The sequence below is a fragment of the Vulpes lagopus genome, chromosome 2, assembly GCF_018345385.1.
Source record: "Vulpes lagopus strain Blue_001 chromosome 2, ASM1834538v1, whole genome shotgun sequence".
In the NCBI taxonomy this organism is placed as follows: Eukaryota; Metazoa; Chordata; class Mammalia; order Carnivora; family Canidae; genus Vulpes; species Vulpes lagopus.
In genome coordinates, this window is record NC_054825.1 from 167,741,519 (window position 1) to 167,764,189 (window position 22,671).

Here is a 22,671-nt window from a genome sequence, read left to right on the forward strand (position 1 = left end):
TAGGAAATAATGATATTTATTCCAGGAAACTGGCCTACTAGATTGTGGGGCTGTCTTGGCAAAGTCAAAACCCCTAAGAGGACATCAGGAAGACCAAAATGGGCCTCTTTGTCACAAGCTGAAGATGCCATCAACAGGCAGGAAAATGCTTTCTCTCAGTGAAGTTTCAGCTCTGCCTCTAAGGACTTTTAACTTGTCATATCAGGCCAACCCAAATGGATCTAGGATATTATACCCTACTCAAAGTCAATTGATTCTGGACTTTAATCACATATTCTACAAAATACCTTCCTAACACCTAGGTCTGTGACAGAATAACTGGGGACCATAGTCTAGATGAGTTGCCACGTAAAATTGACCATCACACAGATCTTCATCAGCAGGAAACTGATTAAGGAAAAAATGATACTTGGTACACCAGAATACTGTGTAGACACTAGAAATGAGGTTGTAGGTCAATTTATTGAAGTGACCTTAAAGAATTGTTTCCATTTAGCAAAAAACTCTAATTAGAAAATAGTATGTTTTAGGTTCCTTATAAAATTCTATACAACTCTTACTTTGCATGCTCATCAAAATATTAATAGTGGTGAATTTACCTACTACCTCCCACTTTCTTTTGACTTTCCTCTACTGATGTACTTTTCAATGTCCAGGTATTATTCTCATCAGTAAAAGAATATGAAAGTATAAACAATCCTTTCAAGAATTAAATATTTGTATTAAGACATGGCAAATGTAACAAAATGTCAATCTCCAGATGAGTTAAAGCAGAGGTTCTGAGACTGCTAACTTTACAATCAGTCATAGTGTTGTCAAATTAAGAGGAAATATTGTGGTACTAGACTTAGATCTTCAAATGGATATCCCATCAATTTAGTTAGATGTTAATAACTTGGGAAGCCTCTTTTGAAACAGAGAAAAGATGACCTCGAACAATTTCTATCAAATGTAGGTAAGTTCAAAGCTAAGATAGGGAAATCCCTAGGGACCACATAAAACAAGTGAATTCCATGGTCACAAGAGGGAACTGAAACTGAATGGTCTCAACTAAAGATCTGAACTAGATACTATCTAAGAATTTACTACTGAGTGTGGTTGGGGTTTTAGGCCTCCTGCACTTTGAGACATGAACATGAACACAAGCCAGCCAGTCTCAGGTGTTGTTGCTACCTGTAACTACTTTAAGTACTTTAACTACTACCTGTAACTACTTTAAGCAACTACTCTGTTGCTACCCAGAGATGCAGATTAGGTGTAAGCCCTACTTGTGGTCTTTTCAGTTTTAGAAGTTAAGTACTTTTGGCTTAATCTGATGAGATTTATTACAAATAATTAGCTTGGCAATGACTTATTCCAGTATTTGGTGACAGTTTAAATGCCACCAAATACTCCTTGCCAGAGAATATTACTAGGAGTATCCAATTCTATATTACGTATGGATATACACAGAACACACACACATATACACAGAGATTTATGAATTTTATTATACTAGGAAGGCTATGGTGTGATTTCACAAAGCCTGTATTATGTTCTCCGGGGATATTACAGGGATATCTCAGGGATATTACATGTCCCTGACATTACTTAAACAGCCCCATGATACTATGGGAACATATGAAATTTAAACAAACCCTTATTGGTGAACACTCATCATTTCCATTTTAGAAATTGTAACTTTATTGATGCGTATTCATCTTTTCATTGTTTGAACTTCATTATCATATATTCCTAGTGTTTTTTTCCAGATCAGAGTTACACATTTCACATTGTTATATATTGCTTTTCAAAAGATGTATATTGTCATCAAGAAGAAAAACATATAACTGCCATTTCTGCAGTAGTATTTAATATATTTGATGAAACCACCAAATCCCAGATTTTTCTATTTATTTCATGGGGATGAGGAAAGAATATGGGAAGCTGTCCTTCAAATTTGGCATAGCTTCTACCAGAGAAGTTTGATTTTTAAAAAATGCTACAAATTAGGAAAACAATCATATCAAAGATTACATGGAAATGCAGAAATTTAAAAATCAATGATGAACTCAAAACTAAGAAAATTTTTATCATTACTAAATCTCTTTTAATGTTACTTTGAACCCTTGCCTTAACATTGAGAAAATTCAATTAAGCTGTGTGCAGTAGCCAGTTATTGCAAAATTAAAATTGTTTCAGTCTGCCATGTGAGAAAAATCACAAAATAGAATTGAGTTTCTACTATATAAACCAATGGAACATGAAATCAAGATCCCAAAAACAACCCAAACTCAGATCGATGGCTGAGGGTATGCCAGGAGCCAACTGCAATAAGATACTACCAAAATAATGCTGTGGAATGTAGTGATATATATTTCTGCATTTCAACTGTTTCTCTGAATTTTTTTCTAGTTTCCTTTTCCAGATACAATTTTCAAATATCATACATTTTCTTTTAGATTCATTTAAAATATTTTATAACTACTTTCCACCATCTTAAGAACTATGTATATTGGTGTAGATGTCCTTGGGCTGATTTTTAGAGTGCTCTTGTGCCTTCTGGATTGGTTTCCTTCTCCCACAAAAAAGGTAATTTTCAGCTATTATTTCTTCAAATACTTTTTTTTTGCCCCTTTTCTCTCTTCTGGGATCTCCTTAATGCAAATGTTATTATGCTTGATGGAGTCAGAGTTCCCTATCTTCAGTTTACATAATTTTCCCCTCTTGGGCAGCCCGGGTAGCTCAGCGCTTTAGCGCCGCCTTCAGCCCAGGGCCTGATCCTGGAGACCCGGGATCGAGTCCCACTTTGGGCTCCCTGCATGGAACCTGCTTCTCCCTTTGCCTGTGTCTCTGCCTCTCTCTCTCTCTCTCTCATGAATAAATAAAAATCTTTAAAAATAAAAATTCACCTCATTTGCTCAGCTAATTACTTTCCATTACTGTCTTCCAGGTCATTAATACATTCCTCTGTGTCATCTAGCCTATTTATTCCATCAATGTATTTATTTTAGTTTTAAAAAGATTTTATTTATTTATTCATGACAGTGAGAGAGAGACAGAAAGACAGAGAGAGAGAGGGGCAGAGACGCAGGCAGAGGGAGAAGCAGGCTCTGTGCAGGGAGCCTGACGTGGGACTTGATCCTGGGACTCCTTGATCAGTCCCTGGGCCGAAGGCAGGTGCTAAAACGCTGAGCCACCCAGGAATCCCCTCCATCAATGTATTTTTAATTTATTTTGTTCTTCATCTCTGATTGGTTCTTCCTAACCTCAGTGGTAAGGGTCTCACCGAGGTCCTTCACTCTTCTCAAGTCCAGGGAGTATCTTTATGATCATTAAATTCTCTATCTGGTATATTACGTACATCTGTTTTTGCTTAGGTCTCTTGCTGTGGTTTGGTCCTGTTCTTTCATTTGGGAGATATGTCCTTCTCCTCATTTTCTCTATTTATTATTAAAGTCATCTAGGTCTCTTCCTCTTGAAGGTAACAGCCTTATGAAGGGGTCCTGTAGTGCCCTGCAGTGCGTCATCTCCTGTTCTCTGGGATCTGTCGTTTCAGTGTCTCCTATGTGTTGCCTGTGCCTGCTGTTGTGTCCCAGCCTTTTTCCTTCAGTCTAGTCATCTGGAGAGGCTCTCTTTGCTTGTTGTGGACAGGGTTTGGTCCTCAGCTGGGTGGATCACAGCCTAATATATGCTGGTCTGCTTGTGAAATGAGACCTGCTGTCACTGCCACCTCTGGAAATGATCTCTCATAAAACATGCAGGTCAGGAGACGAGGTGTTGGTGGGATTTTATCTGGTCTCCTGGGGAAAGGGGCTCACAGTGCCAGCACTGAAGCAAGAGTGGCTGGGAACGGGATCCACTGGACTAGACGGGTAGGGCTTGGTGTAAGCAAGTTAGGTAAGGTGTGTTGGTGCCGCACTGGTTCCAGCAAGTGGCCATGTTTATGCTGGGGGACTGGGGAGAGAAATGGTGCCTACTACTCCTTTGTTCCTGGAGGGGTGTCCTCATAATCCCTGCCTCTCCAGGCCATGCTCTGAGATGAGTAAGTCACTCTCCCTCTCATCTGCCCCTAGCACTTTTCAAACTGCTGATTCCTGGCTCTATTTCCACTGGTTGGTTATCGTGCTCTCCCAGAGCCCAGCCCACAGAAACTGAAAATCCAGTTAAGTCCCACTGGTTTTAAGAATTCTTGGGATTTGGCCCATCACTTTCAAAGCCAGATGTCATGGGGATTTGTCTTCCCTGTGTGGGCTCCCCAGTGTGATAGTCTGGTTTTTGCCTTCTCTGTACCACTGGCTTTGTCCCCACCACTGACTGCCAGTCTGTTTTACTCTCAAACTGCATCTTTGCCTTTCCTACCTCTTTTAATATTGCCTCATCTCTACCTTTAGGTGATGAGTTTATGTCTTCAGGTCAGTTTCTGGGTTACTTATGCTGATATAAGTGTTGTCTAGTTGTATCCATAAGAGGGAGCAAGCTTAGGGTCCTCCTACTCTGCCATCTTCCTTAATTCTCTCTCTTCCCTTTGATTCATTTTACAAATAAACACTAAGTGCATATACTGAGTGCTACTCAATGTTGATTATATAGATACAGCAGCAAACTCCTTGCCCTTATGGAGTTTATATTCCAGGGGACATCAATTTTAATATCCACCATTAGAGTTTGATAAGTGCCTAAAGAAATTCTTATTTCAATAGCTTATTTCTTGAGTGATAACTGTAACTGTAAAGGTTCTAACTAAAGCCCTTATTGCACCACTTGTGTGATCCTGGGATCACTGGGTTGTGTTCAGCTATGGCTGATATATTCACTTTACCGATACAAAGTTTTTTCTCCTATGAGACTGGATGAAATTTATCACCAACATGGGTTCTGTGATGAATTTTAACATATGAACTTGAACTGAACTGCTTACCACATATCTTACACTTATAAGGCTTTTCTCCTGTGTGAACTCTCTGATGAGATTTTAGATGTCCAGACTGACTGAAGACCTTACTGCATACATTACATTTGTATGGTTTCTCTCCAGTGTGGACTCTCTGATGAACCTTAAGATTTGAGGTCCTAGTGAAGTGCTTACCACATGCCCTACATGTATATGGGTTCTCTCCCATATGAACACTCTGGTGCACATCAAGATCCAAGCTTGTCTTGTAGCCCTTACCACACTCCTCACATTTGTATGGTTTTTCTTTGGTGTGGACTTTCTGATGAGCTTGCAGGCATGATTTCTGACCAAATCCTTTCCCACACTCTTCACATTTGAATGGTTTTTCTCCACTGTGGACTCGCTGATGTGTCAAAAGAGGTGAGATCCATCGGAAGCTCTTCCCACATTCCTTACAATTATAGGGTTTCTCCTCTGTGTGGAACCTCCGATGGTAATAAAGATGTGTCCTAGAAAAGAAGCTCTTTCCACATTCTTCACATTTGTGTGGTTTCTGTCCCATGTGGACTTTCTTATGGATACGAAGACGTGAACGCCAAGTATAGGACTTCCCGCACTCCTCACATTTGTATGGTTTTTCTCCTGTGTGGACCACACAATGACTATTAAGTGCTGACCTACGACGAAAGCTCTTGCCACAGATATCACATTTAAATGGCTTTTCCCCAGTGTGGACTCTCTGATGGTCCTGAAGATGGCAAGCATTAATGAAGGCCTTCCCACATCCCTTACACTTATAAAGTTTCTCTCCTGAGTGTAACCTGCAATGATTACTAAGTTCTGACCTACGGCTGAAGCCTTTCCCACATTCTTCACATCTGAATGCCTTCCCTATAGTGTGGACTTTCTGATGAGTTTGCAGATGTGAGTTCTGACTGAATTCTTTACCACACTCATCACACCTATACCTTTTCTCTCCCAGGTGAACTCTCTGATGAATACGAAGTGCTGAACTATAAAAGAAGCATTTCCCACACTCACGACATGTATGAGACTTTTTTCCAGAGTTTAACTGCTGAAGATCACAGTTGGAGGTATCACTGAAGAATTCTTTATACCCATTTCCCTGGTAAGTTTTCTGGCCTGTGCGGATTATAGACAGTTCTGCTCCCACCTGGCTGGGTAAATCACGTTGTTTGTACAATTGAGAACTCTTTATCATGGATTTTTGACATCGGGTTAAGTCATTTGCAATGTGTTGCCAGATTTGCCAGCAAGAAAGTTCTTCATGTGGTTCTGCTTTAGGACTAGTCTCCATTTCATGTTGGACTTTGTCTCCTAAAATGACAGAATGCAGTGATGTGGACAAATGAAGGCTTTGTTCAATGTCTTCAAGATTTAACAGTTAGGGAAGATCATGGGACTTTAATGAATCAAGGGAATATTCCCTACATCTTTCTAGTGTTTATCATGGTCTCTAGTTTAAATGTCTACATAAACCAAGAGGTAGTCTAGTAGGCCCCTATCCTCTAAGCACTAATGAAACAAATTTAGAATCCCACTAGTCTCATATGTGACATACAAGTTAGAAGTCAAAGACTGAATACCAAAATGATGATACATGTTAATTTTGCTATTTCTACTGAATTTCAAAAATCAGTGTAAACTCTTACTTAAAAAAAAGAAAAAAAAGAGTTCTACATCCAACATGGAGCCCAACACCCAGCTTAAACTCACAACCCTGAGATCAAGACCTGAGCTGCGACTGAATTGGACACAACTGACTGAGCCATACGATGCTCCCAGTAAACTCTTAAACAATAAATTAGGCAGCGAATAAATTATATACACAATGACAGCCTTTGTCCTCAATATCTGAGAGACAGTTCTAAGCCCTTGCAATGTCAAGCCTGAAAGGAGTGCTATAACGTCTTGGGTCACATTAGAAAGTTTAATAATATGATTTAGGGATGATATGACCATACCAGAAAGACCAAGAATTATTTGGGGTGATGCTTTCAATCACCTACTGGTGTGGTCCAAGCATGACCACATGAACCCATTCAGTCTACATTGGTCATATGACAGAGCTCCAATAATTACTCTGGACACCAGATCAGGTGAGTTTCCCTAATTGGCAATATCCTGTGTATAACTACACCTTCATTTTGGGAAAGTAACACAATAACATATCTCTGACTCCATGGAGAGAAGACAATGGAAACTCTGCATCTGGTACTTCCCTAAACTCCCTCTCTTGTGCTTTTTCTCTTGCTTGATTGTAAGGTGTATCCTTCCCTGTAACAAACACTAACTCTGAGTATAACCGCATTCAGTGAATGCGGTCCCTTTTAGAAAATGATTCAATCTGAAAGCAATTTTGGGAATCTCCCAAACCTATAGTTGAAGTCAAGTGCAGGAGGTCTGTGTAAACTGTCCTTCTAAACTTTGTAGTTGCTTACACTCTTTGCAATCTTTCTGTCAAACAGCCAGAACTGACTATAGCTATATATTTTAAGTATTCCTGCATTCTACACAATGTGTGTAGTTCCTCTTATTTAACTGTGTTCATACACATGGTAACTTAAGATATCTAAAATTAAAAAGGGAAAGGAAACTGAAGTTTTGCTGTCAAATCAGAAGTCTGTATCTTACAGGAATATCCACAAGGGTAGTATTACTGATAAAAGAATCAAAGGTGGCAAACCACTAGGGGTGAAAAGACTACATGAAGGTTTATGCATCTGGTTTCTTCTGAGGCTTCTGGACTGTCTAATTCAAAACAAAGTATGGAAAATCTTTGGATGTAAATAAATTGGGTTATCACATCAGTTTTTCCAGTTGAAAACTGCAGCCTTTTAGTCATCTGTAAAATAAACTTTAAACCATGCAATAAGTATTTAGGAAAAAGGGACAGAAACTATCTGAACATCGTTATTCAGGAATGGGGTGACTGCATGAATTGTCTTATAAAGTCATTCATATAAATCTGTGTACACATAAAATGTTTCTTTTGAAAAAAAAATATTTCTTTTGGATATACTGAAAGATGCATTTCCTAGTAGGAAATGTGTTTCCTAGTAGGGCTTGTGTTCTAAAAAGTTTGAACTTAGTTCAGGAACTCAGCAAGTCTCTCATTCAAAAAATGGTTCAAATGGAAAAGTAAGTCCTAAGTATAAAAACTTTGAAAAATATCCATAGGTGAGTGTGCACCTCTTGGTTATATTTAATAAATTGTCCCTTGAAAATAGCTTTCTTTGGATGAAGGAGAAAAAAAAGTCTGAGGATGTGACAATTTTGAGTGGGCCATTTCCTGATATTTTCCAGGTTATAATAATGTTCATAATGTTCACCAATTGAAAATGAAACAATAGATTTCATAATAAATATATGGAAATCATGTGAAATCATTATTCTTTAAAGCTTATTTAATGGCTACCTATGTAAAAAATAAAGGTGCAGAAATATATACCATATTTTTGAACAAAAATGATCAGGAATAGACAATATTCAGCTGTGTGAGTGGTGTTATTTTCATCATATCCACTTCTGGTACATGAAGGGGAAGCCTGGCTATAATGATGTGGACAAAGGCTTTGTAAGAAGCAAATGAGCTAGAGGAGGGCAAATTGTGGAAAGGATAAACAACTTTCAAGCTGATTGCTATCTGAGAAATCAGGGAATTGAGGGTTCCCCCCCATTTGTGGGGGATCTGTTCAGGAACAGACATCAGAATCCTCATTTTAAAGATTTTTTGGGGCACCTGGCTAGCTTAGTCAGTAAAATATGTGACTATTGATCTTGGGATTGTAAGTTTGAGCCCCACGTTAGGAGCAGAGATTATATAAAAAAAACTAAACCTTTGGGGTGCCTGTGGCTCAGCTGGTTAAGTGTCTAACTCTATTTCAGCTCAGGTCATGATTGTAGGATGGTGAGATCAAGCCCCATGTCAGACCCCACACTGGTCATGGAGCCTACTTAGGATTCTATCTCTCCTTCCCCTGCTACCCTTCCCCCCACTCACACTGTAAATAAATAAATATATAAATAAATAAATAACCTTTAAAAAAAAAGTATTTTTTGAGGAAGAGAGGAAGATGGCAATGGAGTAAGAGGATACTAGGCTGCCCCTACCCCACAAATACAACTAGGTAACTACAAAATCATCCTCAATACCCCAGTATCAACCCAAAGCCTGGCAGAACAAACTCTACGACTAAAAGTAGAGAAGAGGCTACATCAAAGAAGTTAGGAAGCATGGAAACATGGTTTGGGAGAGAAATAGATTGTGGCTGCTGTGGAGAAGAGGGAGCCATGGTTATGAAGAAGGGAGTGACACAGACTAGCACACAGGAGAGTGCACAGGGAAATATATTCGCATAGCAAAAAGCAAGAGAGGCCAAATTTTATGAGTTCTTGCAGACAGCAGTGTTTGAAGCCTTGAGTTTTAAAGGTCAGCAGGCTTGCCCTGGGGACAGTCTGGAGCCACTGGGGCTGCTCTTGGAGAGAAGGCAGGGCAAACAGCCCATGGCCATACAGCATGGAACAGCAATTTGAAGAGTACCTGGGACACACAGTGGGGAGGTTATTTGTTCATCTTGGAGCATGTCCCAGAGAGATCCTCCAGAAACAAAGGAACTGGCAGGTGACATTTCCCTCCCCAGGCCCTAAGCACAAGCACAGGGCCTCCTGCAGTAACCAGTACAATGCTAATACTTGCTACCTAACCTGCCATGGTCCATGCCATGCTCCTTCACACTCCACTGGAACTGTCCTTCCCAATAATACTTGCCATAGTGCCAGCATGACAGGCCTCCTCCCCTAGAAGATTGGCCAAACCCCTGCCCACACCATGTCTCCCACTCAGGAGTTTTGCAGCGCGTCAGTGCTGGCGGCAGTGGCAACAGGTCTCTTTTCACGAACAGACCTGAGCACACCTAGTTAAAACTTGCCATATTCAGGCCAGGATCAAACACTGCCCACAGTGGGCAAAGAGAGCCTCTGCAGATGACTGTCTTGAAGGATGAAGAGGCCAGGACATAACAGCAGAGTGCATGCAGCATACATAGGAGATAGAGATACTCCCTGATGCACCAGGCCCTGGGAAACAGAGGACACTGCAAGATCTCTTCTTCACAAGGCCATTACCCTCAAGAACAGGAGATATAGCTAGCTTTCCTAACACACAGTAACAGGCACAGAGACTTACAGAAAAGGAGAAGACAAAGGAATTTTTCCAAATGAAAGAACAGGACAAGGCCATGGCCAGAGATCTAAGTGGAACAAATCCAACTAATATGCTTGATAGAGAATTTAAAGCAATGATCATAAAGATACTCACTGAACCTGAGAAAAACAGTAGAAGAAATCAGTAAGGCCTTTACCACGGAGTTAAGGAATAACATAGCAAAGATAAAGGTTCAATAAATGAAATGAGAAACATACTTGATGGCATGAACAGCAGGCTGGAAGAAGCAGGGGAACAAATTAAGGACCTAGGAGACAGAGTAATAGAAAGTAATCAAGCTGAACAAAAGAGAAAAAAGAATTATGCAAAACAAGAATAGACTTAGTGAACTCAATGAACCATAAAACATTTAACATTTGTATTATAGGGATCCCAGAAGAAGAACAGAGAAAAAAGGGAGTAGAAAATTTGAGAAAACAATAGCTAAAAACTTCCCTAATCTAGGGAAGGAAACAGACATCCAGATCCAGGATACAGAAAACCCCCAACAAAATCAACAAAAGCAGATTTTTTTTTTTTTCAAAAGCAGATTAATACCAAGGCATATTGTAATTAAAATGGCAAAATGTAGTGATAAAGAAAACAATTTTAAGATAGCAAGCAAAAAGAAGACAGTTACATACAAAGGAAACCCCATAAGGATATTAGCTGATTTTTCAGAAGAAACCATGCAGGCCAGAAGAAAATGGCATGATATTCAAAGTCTTAAAAGAAAAAAATCTGGAACCAATAATACTCTATCCAGCAAGGTTACCATTAAAATATAAGGAGAGATAAAGAGTTTCCCATATGAACAAAAATCAGAGGAGTTCATGACCACTAAACCAGCCCTGCAATAAATATTAAAAGGGGACTCTTTGGGAAGATCAGAAGTGACAGTATAAAAGTAGAAACACAAAAGCAATAAAAATGAATATTTCTATTAAAAAATCAGTCAAGGAACTCATAAAATAAAAGGATGTAAAATATGATACCATATACCTAATACATAGGGATGAGAGGAGTAAAGAATGAGTTCAATTGTAAATGACCATCACCTTAATGTAGTCTGCTATATACAGATGCTGCATACAAACCTAATAATAATCACAAATGAAAAACCACTGATAAATATGGAAAGAATAAAGAGGAAGAAATCCAAATATACTGATTAAAAAAATCAGCAAACCATGAAAGAAAGACAAGGATCAGAGAAAATCTTCAGAAACAAACGCAAAACTAGTAATAAAATGGCAATACATAATATCTATCAACAAATTACTTTGAATGTAAATACACTAAATGATTCAATCAAGAGACATAGGGTGACAAAATGGATAAACAAGACTTTTCTATATGCTGCCTATAAAAAACTCATTTTAGACCTAAAAGCATCTGCAGAATGAAAGTGAGGGGATGGAGAAATATCTATCATGCAAATGGTTGTGAAAGGAAAACCAGAATAGCAATATTTACATCAGATAAACTAGACTTTAAAACAAAGACTATAACCAAAGACAAAAAAAGAACACTAATAATAATAAAGGAGATAATCCCACAAGAATATACAAGAATTGTAAATATGCACCCAACATGGGAGCACCCTAGTATATAAAACAGTTAATGACAAACACAAGGGCACTAATCCATAATAATAAATTAACATTAGGGAACTTTAACACCTCACTTACATCAATGGACAGATTATCTAAACAGAAAATCAACAAGGAAACAATGGCTTTGAATGACTCATTGGAACAGATGGATTTAACAGACATATTAAGAACATTCCATCCTAAAACAGAATACACATTCTTTTCAAGTGTACATGGAACATTCTCCAAGATAGATCATATATTAGGCCACAAAACAAGTGTCAACAAATTCAAAAAGATCAAAATCATATACCATACATCTTTTCTGACCACAACACTATGAAACTAAAAGTCAGTCACAAGAAAAAATCTAGAAAGACCACAAATACATGGAAGTCAAATAACATGCTAGTAAACAATGAATGGGTCAACCAAGAAATAAAAAGTACATGGAAATAAATGAGAACACAACAGTCCAAAACCTTTGGGATGCTGAAAAAGTGGTTCTAAGAGGGAAGTTTATAGCACCACAAGCTGACCTCAATAAGCAGGAAAAATTTCAAACAACCTAACTTTACATCTAAAGGAGCTAGAAAAGGAACAACACACAAAATCTACCAGTAGAAGGAATGAAATAATAAATACTAGAGCAGAAGTAAATGATATAGAAACTAAAAGAACAATAGAACAGATTAAAGAAACTAGGAACTAATTCTTTGGAAAAAAATAAATAAAATTAATAAACCTCTAGCCAGATTTATCAAGAGAAAAGGAGAAAGAACTCAAATAAATACAATCACAAATGAGAGAAGAGAAATAACCAACCACAGCAATACAAATAATTACAAGAGAGGATTACAAAAAACTATATGCCAACAAACTGGACAACCTAGAAGAAATGGATAAATCCCTAGAAACATTTAACCTAACAAAACTAAGATAGGATGATATAGAACATTAGAACAGACCAATTATCAGCATAGAAACTGAATCAGTGATCTAAGAGCCCCAACAAATGAAAGTCCAGCACCAGATGGCTTCACAGATGAATTCTGTCAAATCAAACTATTCCAAAAAATAGAAAAGGAAGGAAAACTTCCAACTTCATTCTATGAGGACAGCATTACGTTGATACCAAAACTAGATGAAGGCACCACAAAAAAAGAGAACCATAGGCTGATACCTTTGATGAACATAGACGGAAAAATCTTCAACAAAATACTAGCAAACTGAATCCAACAATATATTAAATAAATCATCACAATCAAGTGAGATTTATTCCTGGGTTGCAAGGGTAGTTCAATATTTGCAAATCAATGTGATACATCACATCAATAAAAGAAAGGATAAGAACCATATCACTATTTGAATAGATGTGGAAAAAGCATTTGACAAAGTACATCTATTCATGGTAAAAACCCTCAACAAAGTAGGTTTAAAGGAAACATACCTCAACATCATAAAGGCTATATACGAAAAACCCACTGGTTTATGGTCACTTATTGACTGCTTCCATGGGTCATGGAGTGACTGGTGAAAAGGAAGCCTATGCACTGGTTTCTTACAAGGCTTCTAGGTTCTTTGAAGATAGAGTGGAATAATTTTGGATAAAGTTAAATTGGTATTTTGCATCAGTTTTTCACAAATTGCAAACTAAAAACCTTTACTGAGCTGTGAAATAAATTTAAAAGCCTGTAATAAGCATTCAGAAAAATAAACTATCCTGCATCACCGATGACAGTTAACACAGTTAAGTTCTCCTATCCATTTATTCATTCATGAAGTCAATAAATATTTGCAAATACTGCCTTATCCCTGGACTAGTCTGGGAATGGAGGACACATCAATAATCAAAACAATTTAAGTTCTCCTCCTGCAGATTATAACCACTGGGGAGAGAGAAGTAAGAGGTAAACAAAAATGTATGAGACACAATAGAAAGCAAGAGGAGTAAAGACAGCATTGTATTTTACACAGAATGGTCAGAAGGCCTGTGTCATGGTATTAAAACCTAGCAGAGACCTAACTGAAGAAGAGAAGAACCAGTAGGATTTTCAGTGAAAGAATATTCCAAGCAGAGTGAAAAAGTAACAGGTCCCAAAGGGAGAAGTTTCTGTAACAGACTTAATGGTTCCTGAAAGATGTCCATGTCCAATCCCCAGAACCTGTGAGCATGCTATGTTATGTTAATTGGGTTGTGGATGCAATGAAAGATGCTAATCAGCTGATCAGAAAAACAGGAAGATCATTCTGGATTATCTGGGAGGGAGCAATGTCATCAGAAGGGTCCTGACAAGGTAGCAGACAGGAATGCAGCCTTGTAGACACCTTACATATTATCCCCATGAGATGTGTCAGAGATCATACCTAAATAACAAAAATACAATAAAAGTTTATCATTTAGTCTGCTACATTCATAGTAATTTGATAAGGCAGCAATAGGCGATGTACAGTATCCTTGGCAGGTCTAACCGCACGGAGGACAACGTGGGTGGAAAAATGCAGTGAGAGGGCACCTGGCTGGCTCCATCTGTAGAGCTTGTGACTCTTGATCTCAGGGCTGTGAGTTCAAGCCCCATGTCGGGTGTAGAGATTACTTAAAAACAAAACAAACCTTAAAAAAATAAAAATAGAGCAAGATAGAGAGAGGACAGATGCATTCAAAGGAGAGGAATTGGGGATACAGAGCAGACTCTAAGAGTCAGTGACTCTTAGAGTGACTTACAGTGACTCTAAGAGTCACTGTAAGTGGTTTTAAATTTAAGGTGAAAAAAAAGAAGCCATTATGAATTTTTAAAAAGATTTTATTTATTTATTTATTTATTTATTTATTTATTTATTTATTTGAGAGAGAGAGAGAGAGAGAGAGCGCGCGCACACACACAAGCTAGGGCAGGGGCAGAGAGAGAGAGGGAAAACCAGGCTCCTCACTGAGTGGGGACCCTGATGCAGGGCTCGATTGCAGGACCCTGAGATCATGACCCGAGCCAAAGTCAGACACATAACCCACTAAATCTCCCAGGTGCCCAGCCATAGTGGATTTTGAATAAAGGAATGGCAATCTCAATTACATTGCCTAGGAATTACTTTGCTCATAGAAAACGAATGTAGGATGGGAAGGTGGAAGCACAGCAACCTGTACAAAGGCTGTTATAATAATCCAGGAAAGAGGCTTGGCAGTTTAGAATATGGAAATAAGCATGGAGAAATATCAAAGAGACAAGAGAACTGCCTCCAAGACCCTTACTTACTTGGTTCTTACCTGAATTGCCTTTTCTTTGGGTTGCTAACTTCACCATCCAAAACTTTTCTTCCCTTACCAAGTGGATCATATCTCGTTTGAATGGTTGATGCCCTGTGAACATAAAGTCATATGCTTAAAGTCAACAGATTCTAGGTAAAATTCACTGGAAAATGAGGTTCCCAATTACATACTCATCAAGCAATCAGAAGCAACGTTTTTCAAATATTCTTTTCTCATGACTCATCTGAAGAAATATCATTTGCCAAGTCTCCTACACATATATAGAGTTAGGAAGTGTATGAGTTAGGAAGTACTTATTCTTCAATTTTTTGGAAGAATGTGAGAAGGACTGCTATTATCTGATTTATTTATTTCATTAAAAGTTGACAATAGGATTCATTGTACTTGTGTTATATAATTCACGATAGGGTCAGAAATACATCAAGCACAGCTAGCTGTATACCATCCATCTATAGTTCTTCAACAAAACAAAAATTTGCCTGATTTGATTAAAAAAAAAACAAAAAAACACTCTCTGGGTGTCCCACATATATTAGGGAAGTCTGATGCCCCAAATCAGGGAACCATTTCAAGGGCCTCAAAGGACACAAAGGATACAAAGCCACTCCTGGAGACTAACATTCAGTTACAGAGGGCTCAAGACCTCACCCACAGAGACCAGGTTCCCGAAGTTCTCTAGCATCACATCTCGGTAGAGCTTCCTCTGGGCAGGGTCCAACAGCCCCAGCTCCTCCTCTGTGAAGACCACGGCCACATCCTTGAATGTCACTGCTTCCTATGATACCAAGCACATGTAATCTCAATCTTACAAGCAACCTTCACTGGGAGGGACAGCACTGAGAGATACTATTTTCTTACCTGTCACTTTTACTCAACAGAATGGCTAACATTCCTGACCCTTGGTTTCCTGTGTGAACCTGAGAAGGTTTCTTATATTTTACATATGCCAGTGGAACATAAAATCAGAAACCTCCTTCTATAGAACCTCTAAGGAGTCAATGCAGAAGCAGAAGTAAGGGCCTGGTAAATCCAGCAAGACAGGATGTTTTAAACTAAGATTATACCTCAATTTATAACTAGAGGCAACCAAGATGTCCCGGGTGGTGAACGGATAAATACTACATCCAGACCAGAGTACAATTTAGGGATTAAAAAAAAGCTATCAAGCCATGAAAAGACATGGAGTTACCTTAAATTCATATGGCTAAGTTAGAGAAGCCAATGCGACATACTGTATGATTCCAACCATATGACATCCTGGAAAAGGTAATACTATGGAGACAATAAAAAGATCCATAGTTGGCAGGGGTTAGGGGAAGGGAAGGATAAATAGGTGGAACATAGAGGATTTTTAGGGCAGTGAAACTATGTAGGACACTGTATCAACAGAGACACATTACAAATTTGTCCAAACCAACAGAAAGAACATCAAAGTCAATCCTAAGGTAATCTATGGATTCTGGAAACCTGGCCAATACAGGTCCATTGATTGTAACAAGTGTACCACTCTGGTGGTGGATGCTGACAGTGGGAGAGACTGTGGGTACATGAGGGCAGGGTGGGAAATCTTTGTACTTTCTGCTGGATTTTACTGTGAATGTTAAACTGCTCTAAAAAATAAAGCCTATGTGTATTTACACACCTAAGGTTACTTCAAAAAAACAAATATATGAAGAAAAAACATATGAAGGAATAAAAGTAGACCAGTAAGTGACATGCAGGGAATGACTCAGACATAAGACAGACAAATTCTAGCTCTTCCTGTGTGAAAATCTCCAACAATATTTGCATTAAGCAGAAGTTAGAGCTATTGCACTGTGCTGTATTTGAATATTCTATCTATAAAACTCTAATGTGGCATGTATCAAATGCACTTTTTCATTATTAAGTCCTCAATACAATGAGGACAAAAAATAGGCAGCTTGTTCAGAGAAGTGACTTCTTGGAGAAAAGATTGCAAGTAGGAAAACAATCACTACAGCATTGCTTAAAACAAACTCCTAAATCGCCTTAATGTCTAGAAGCAGTAGGTAGTTAAAAATTAAAAATCATATCAATTTAGTAGGAACATGATGTAACCATATGTAATGTTCTATAACGTTAAACAAAAAAAGCACAAGTCAATATTAGATTATATCATGAATATTAATAAATCTATGAATATACATGAAAAAGAGTATGAGAAAATAAAAATAGTTAATGTGTCAGTGGTAAAGCAAGCAGAACTGGTCTTTCTTATTAATTTGTCCACATTTGTTTTTGAAATAAAATGAATAATGACAAAACAAATGCTAAAAACAAATACAGAGATCATTTAACCTGGTGTTCTTGAGTCATCTCAATAAAAGAAGAAAAACACATAAGAGTGTGAGCTGGGCAGAGGGGAAGAGGGAGACAGAGAATCCAAAGTAGGCTCCTTGCTCAAAGCAGAGCCAAGGCAGGGCTCAATCTTACAACCCTGAGATCATGACCTGAGCCAAAAATCAAGTCAGACGCTTAACTGACTGAACCACCCAGACGCCCCAACACTAACATTTTGAGTAGTGAAATGGACTTTTAACAGCAAGAAAGGTAAGCCATATGCACCTTGAATGTGGTCATTTTTCCTTCCTACTTCTGGAGATGTACAGATTCCCGGAATACAGAGTCCTGGTAAGGCAGACCTGTGTCTGGTGGTGTCTGGAAAGGCAGAGAAGGACATGAAAGGGTGATTAGTGATGTTTGTCTACATGAATGCTTATTGTGACTTAGCCAACGAGCCCCTTCCTTGGGGTGGCTGCTGCTGTCTACAACGTGAGGAGCAGGTCCTGGCATGGATACTTCATTCCTACATAACACACATACGGATTGTTGTATGTTGCCTTGTGCTATCTTCTGGCTCCCAAGATAGCAGATTCTGATATGATGGAAACTGAGACAACATAATGCATCAAGCAAGAATCATCTCTGGGGCAACAATATTTGGGCTCAAGTCCTACTTCAGCTTCTCAATTACTGTATAATCAAATTAGTAACATCTCTTTTCCTCAGTTTTATCTTCTGTACAATCGAAACATAGTATTTCCAACTCACAGAACTGTTGAGAACTGGACGACATTTTGAATACATTCAGGGTTTCTTATTTTTGTAGCTATAGTTAAAAAAAAATAACAGTATGAAATTGCTCTTATAGGTGTGATTTCTACCAAAAACATTGTAGGATACCTGAACCTCTGACACTGACTATTCCGTTGCATGAAGGTCACTCATAACCTCTGAAAAATCAGTTAACTTTGCCTCATTATTTTCCCTAACATTGTGTTACCTTAGCAATAAATTTTAAATTTTTGTAGACAACTGTTTTCTAAATCAACAACAACATGGGTTTCTAGTCTCTATTTAAAAACACAAGACTTGGGCAGCCTGGGTGACTCAACGGTTTAGTCCTGCCTTCAGCCCAGGGCATGATCCTGGAGACCCGGGATTGAGTCCCATGTCGCGCTCCCTGCATGGAGCCTGCTTCTCCCTCTGCCTGTTCTCTGCCTCTCTCTCTCTCTCTGTGTCTCTCATGAATAAATAAATAAAATCTTAAAACACACACACACACACACACACACACACACACAAGGCTGGGGGGGAGGGAAACAGTATGATGTAGCCAATCTGGAAAATGTTTTTGGCAGTTTATCAAAAAGTTAAACCAAAAGCTACCAGTCAGCCAAGCAATTGTACTCCTCGATATCGACCCCGGACATATGAGACACAGGCAGAGGGAGAAGCAGGCTCCATGGAGGGAGCCCAACGTGGGACTCAATCTCGGGACTCCAGGATCACACCCTGGGCCAAAGGCAGGCGCTAAACCACTCGAGCCACCCAGGGATCCCGGAAACTTTAATTACAAAAAGAAACCTAGTAACTCCAGTGGTAAAATGGCAAAGACATCTCCTTCACCAAGTGAACAAAACTGACATCACAGATATAAAACCAAAATGCATCCTTCAGCTCCCCTTATGGTGACTGAAAAGGCCACCTCACCATTTCTGTGGAATCGCTGCCAACAACGTGTAATCTGAATCAAACCATGAACTTTATCACATAAACCTCAAAAGCTGGACGTTTCTGATATAAATCTGCCTACACATCATGAACAAAAAACATCATGAACAAAATGATGAAGGATGAGGATCATTCCACATTAAAGAAGACAAGGGAAACATGCCAGCAAAAGGCAGTACATGAAATTCACTTTAATTAGGGGAAAACACTTATAATAATTTTAAATGAAAAACAGAACAAATTTAAATATGGACTGTGGGTCAGATAGCACATCAACAATGTAATTTTCTGATTTTGATCAAGATACTGTCGTTATATAAGAGAATATCCTTGTTCCTAGAAAATAAACACCATTTAAGAGAAAAATACAGGCCTAAAATGGTGTCACTTAGGCCAAGTCACCAAACTGGGACTTAATGTCTAATTTTTTTTTTTTTTAAGATTTTATTTATTTATTCATGAGACTCATGGAGAGAGGCAGAGACACCGGCAGAGGGAGAAGCAGGCTCCCTGCAAGCCTGATGCAGTACTCAACCCCAGGACCCTCACCACCTGGGCCAAAGGCAGACACTCAACCACTGAGCCATCCAGTTGCCTGTAATGTCTTCTATAATTGCAGTTTCAACCTCCCCAGAAACAGTCTTAACCAGTCACTCAGAAATTTTCTGATAAGCACCAATGAAGTTAATCTGTCACAGAAGCCCTCTCTCCATCCCTTCAAGATGAGGTAATCTGCATAAGATCCCCTGCTCTTCCCTCAAAGGGAAAGTGACCTTGCCTGAAACAATCGTTTCTCTCCTCTTGCTAATAATTTCCTTGGCCCACCCTCCTTCCTACAAAAACCTTCCATTTTGTACAACTCCTGAAAGCTTCCTTCTACTTGCTTTATGGAATGCTGCCCAGTTTATGAATCATTTAACAAGGTCAACTGAGTCTTCAAATTTACTCAGCTGAATTTTTGTTAATAATACAAACATTTAGGGACAAAGAGGTATTGTCTATGGCATAATCTCAAAATCTTTGGGAAAAAAAGATGCATGAAGGATAAAAAGGCAAGGATAGTTGACAGCTGGCAGCAGATAGGCCTTGGTGTTTTCACCTCATTGTAAAAAATTTCAAGAATATCAGCAATTTTCAGACTTAACTCATTAGAGACAATGGTATGACAAAGAAATGCAGTCTTTTTTGAGACAAAGGCCAAGGAAAGAAAGGAGGCTCTGAAATACCACAATTATGTCCTTGTCCCTGAGAAATTGGGAGATATTCTGTCATCCGTCCCGCCGCTCCTTCTTTCCAGCCGGAAAAGAACCCGGGGATCCCTGGGTGGCTCAGCAGTTTGGCGCCTGCCTTGGGCCCAGAGCGTGATCCTGGAGTCCCGGGATGGAGTCCCTCATCGGGCTCCCTGCATGGAGTCTGCTTCTCCCTCTGGCTGTGTCTCCACCTCTCTCTCTTTCTGTCGCTCATGAATAAATAAAGTCTTAAAAAAAAAAAAAAAAGAACTGCCACTGGAATAGCAGAAATGCAGTCCAGGACGAGTAAAATATGGGAAAACCACAGGCAAGTCCACAGAACAAAGGAGAGGACACTCTTTTACGGAGGAAATTTTACAAAATTTGGGAATGCTGTCATAAACAAGTCTACGGGACTAACCCGGGGCTTGGAAGTATAGTGGCCTTTCACTGGCTGGGCTGAGGCAGGGGGAGGAAAGCCCGTCTTCTTCCCTCTGGGATACTAATGGTTAATATGGGATCAGGTGGTCTCCTCCAAGTGAGTCTGCAACTGACCAGAGTGGTAGGCAGGGTGCGAGCGCTCTCCCCTGCCACTTCTGACTCCATTCCAAAGGAGGTTTCCTTTTACTAATTTTCACAGGAGTAACTCCTCAGAAGGGGTTGGGGACTATCAATCTTCCTATAGGGATCAAAGAGAAGGGCTGGAGCTCTCACCCCGTCCGATATTCATGGCTTTCGGGTTACTAAGCATTTAACAATTCTAAAGATAAATACCAAGAGACCACCACCATTCACCACGGGGCAGGAGCTGTCCTGAGACTGTTATTTACACCACCTCGTTTGATTCTCGAACCACCGTATTTATAGGAAGGTAAGAATGCCATCACCATTTTACCAAAAACAAACACCCCCCCCCAAAAAAAAAGGAAACAGTGGAGACAGAGAAAGATAAGTGGGTGGCCCAAAGTTCCCCCGCGCGAAAGGACAGAGCGAGGGAGTGTGGGCGGTCCGGGGAGGCAGCGCCGCAGGCGGAGGGCCCGGGAGACCCTCCAGCAGGCCAAGCGCTGCTCCGCCGCCCCAGACGCCAAGAGGGTCCCTGGACCCTCAAGCCACGTCTCTCTCACGCAGCAACTTCCCCCAAATCAATGGGCAGTGGCACCGGCGCCCAGAGAAGAACCACGAGGGTCCCGACACCACAACCCACTCACCACAGCGACTGGAGAACCCACGCAAGCCGGCCCCCTGAGCGGAAGTGCCGGGGGCCGCCCCGCCCCTGGCTGCGCGGGGGCTCGACTACCCAGAATCCCCCCTTCCCCGCGGCCTTGCGGAAGCGTCCGAGTCTCTACGGCCCCGGTTGGCGGACTACACTTCCCAAAAAGCCCCATTCCCACGCTCCTGGGCCGGAAGTGCTTGCGACTCCTGGGAGACGCGGCTCTATAGTTCCCACCGTGGTCGTGGGGGCGGAGTTCGTGTGGTCAGGTGCTCGGGCGCCAACGAGCGTTCCTACGCTGCGGCTAGGGTTAGCCCCTCTGGAATCCGGCCGCAGGAAATATTTCATGTTATTTAAGCTGCTATTAATTCTTCTGTACTGTAACAGCAAACCTAGCTAATATATCGTTGGAAAGTTTAAACTGCGGCAAGGAACTTCAGAGCCTCAGAACAAGGCACTAGGTGAGGGTGTCAGAAGCTGTACATTTGGAAATCTACACAGCAGAACTGTTGATTAAAACACACACACACACACACGCACACACACACACACACAACCTGAAACACTAGTTTAGAAACTATATTACACTAGTTTAGAAAACTATATTACAAAATTCGTGGGCCCAAGAGAGATACGGTAATTTAGCTGATTCGTTATTACACCTCTTCCACCTTAGTCTGAACACCCCAAATCCGTGAGTCACCTCCATTCTCTGTACACTATTATGTGATGGCCTAAAAAATTGTTATACCACCAAGAAGAGCCTTTAATGGGAATAGCCAAAGGCGCCTGAGTGGCTCAGTCAGGTGTCTGCCTTCACGGTCCTGGGATCAAGTCCAGCATGAGGCTCCCTGCTTCTCAAGGATCCTGCTTCTCCCTCTCCCCTACCTGCCACTCTCCCTGCTTGTGCTCACTCTATCAAATACATAAATAAAATCTTTTTTAAAAATTAAAATAACAGGAATAGCCAAGGCACCTCAACAGAACCTCATGGGCATAAGTCTTGGAGTTTCCTGGGGTATTTGGTAGACCACTCACATGGGATAAAGGCCAGAGACAACCTCAGGAGGAGGAAAAAGATTGGACACACACAGGTCCAAATCTGGGTTCTAGGCACCCCAACAGGACATTCACTATCAGTAATGACCAGAATCAGGCTGCAGAGGGCAACATAGAAAATACTGGCGTTGCATAGCATGGGTCCTCCTGAGGCACAGGACCAGATCGCAACTAC

General features: G+C 40.1%; 1 protein-coding gene across 4 annotated transcripts; it reads right to left on the bottom strand.

The window, feature by feature from the left end:
• Positions 1-3,122: 3,122 nt before the first annotated feature.
• On the bottom strand, positions 3,123-21,518 carry LOC121484541 (zinc finger protein-like). Of its 4 annotated transcripts, none has more exons than XM_041743941.1 (5): positions 21,436-21,518; positions 17,550-17,642; positions 15,612-15,738; positions 14,961-15,053; positions 3,123-6,214 (listed from the first exon to the last, which is right to left on the bottom strand). In XM_041743941.1, exons 2-5 carry the CDS (start codon positions 17,562-17,564, stop codon positions 4,821-4,823), a joined length of 1,629 nt encoding a protein of 542 aa, XP_041599875.1. In that variant the 5' UTR covers positions 17,565-17,642; positions 21,436-21,518; the 3' UTR covers positions 3,123-4,820. The 4 variants fall into 4 exon arrangements, with proteins under 4 accessions (XP_041599875.1, XP_041599878.1, XP_041599876.1 ...); XM_041743944.1 differs by having other exon boundaries at positions 15,616-15,738; positions 21,436-21,512; XM_041743942.1 differs by lacking the exon at positions 21,436-21,518 and adding an exon at positions 20,225-20,417.
• Between the last annotated feature and the right edge of the window lie 1,153 nt (positions 21,519-22,671).

Coding starts and splice junctions, on each gene's coding strand:
- LOC121484541 (XM_041743941.1), bottom strand. Junction 15,054..15,611: donor CGGGAACCTGGTCTCTGTGG/GTGAGGTCTTGA, acceptor TTATGTTCACAG/GGCATCAACCATTCAAACGA. Junction 6,215..14,960: donor CCAAAGAAAAGGCAATTCAG/GTAAGAACCAAG, acceptor CTGTCATTTTAG/GAGACAAAGTCCAACATGAA.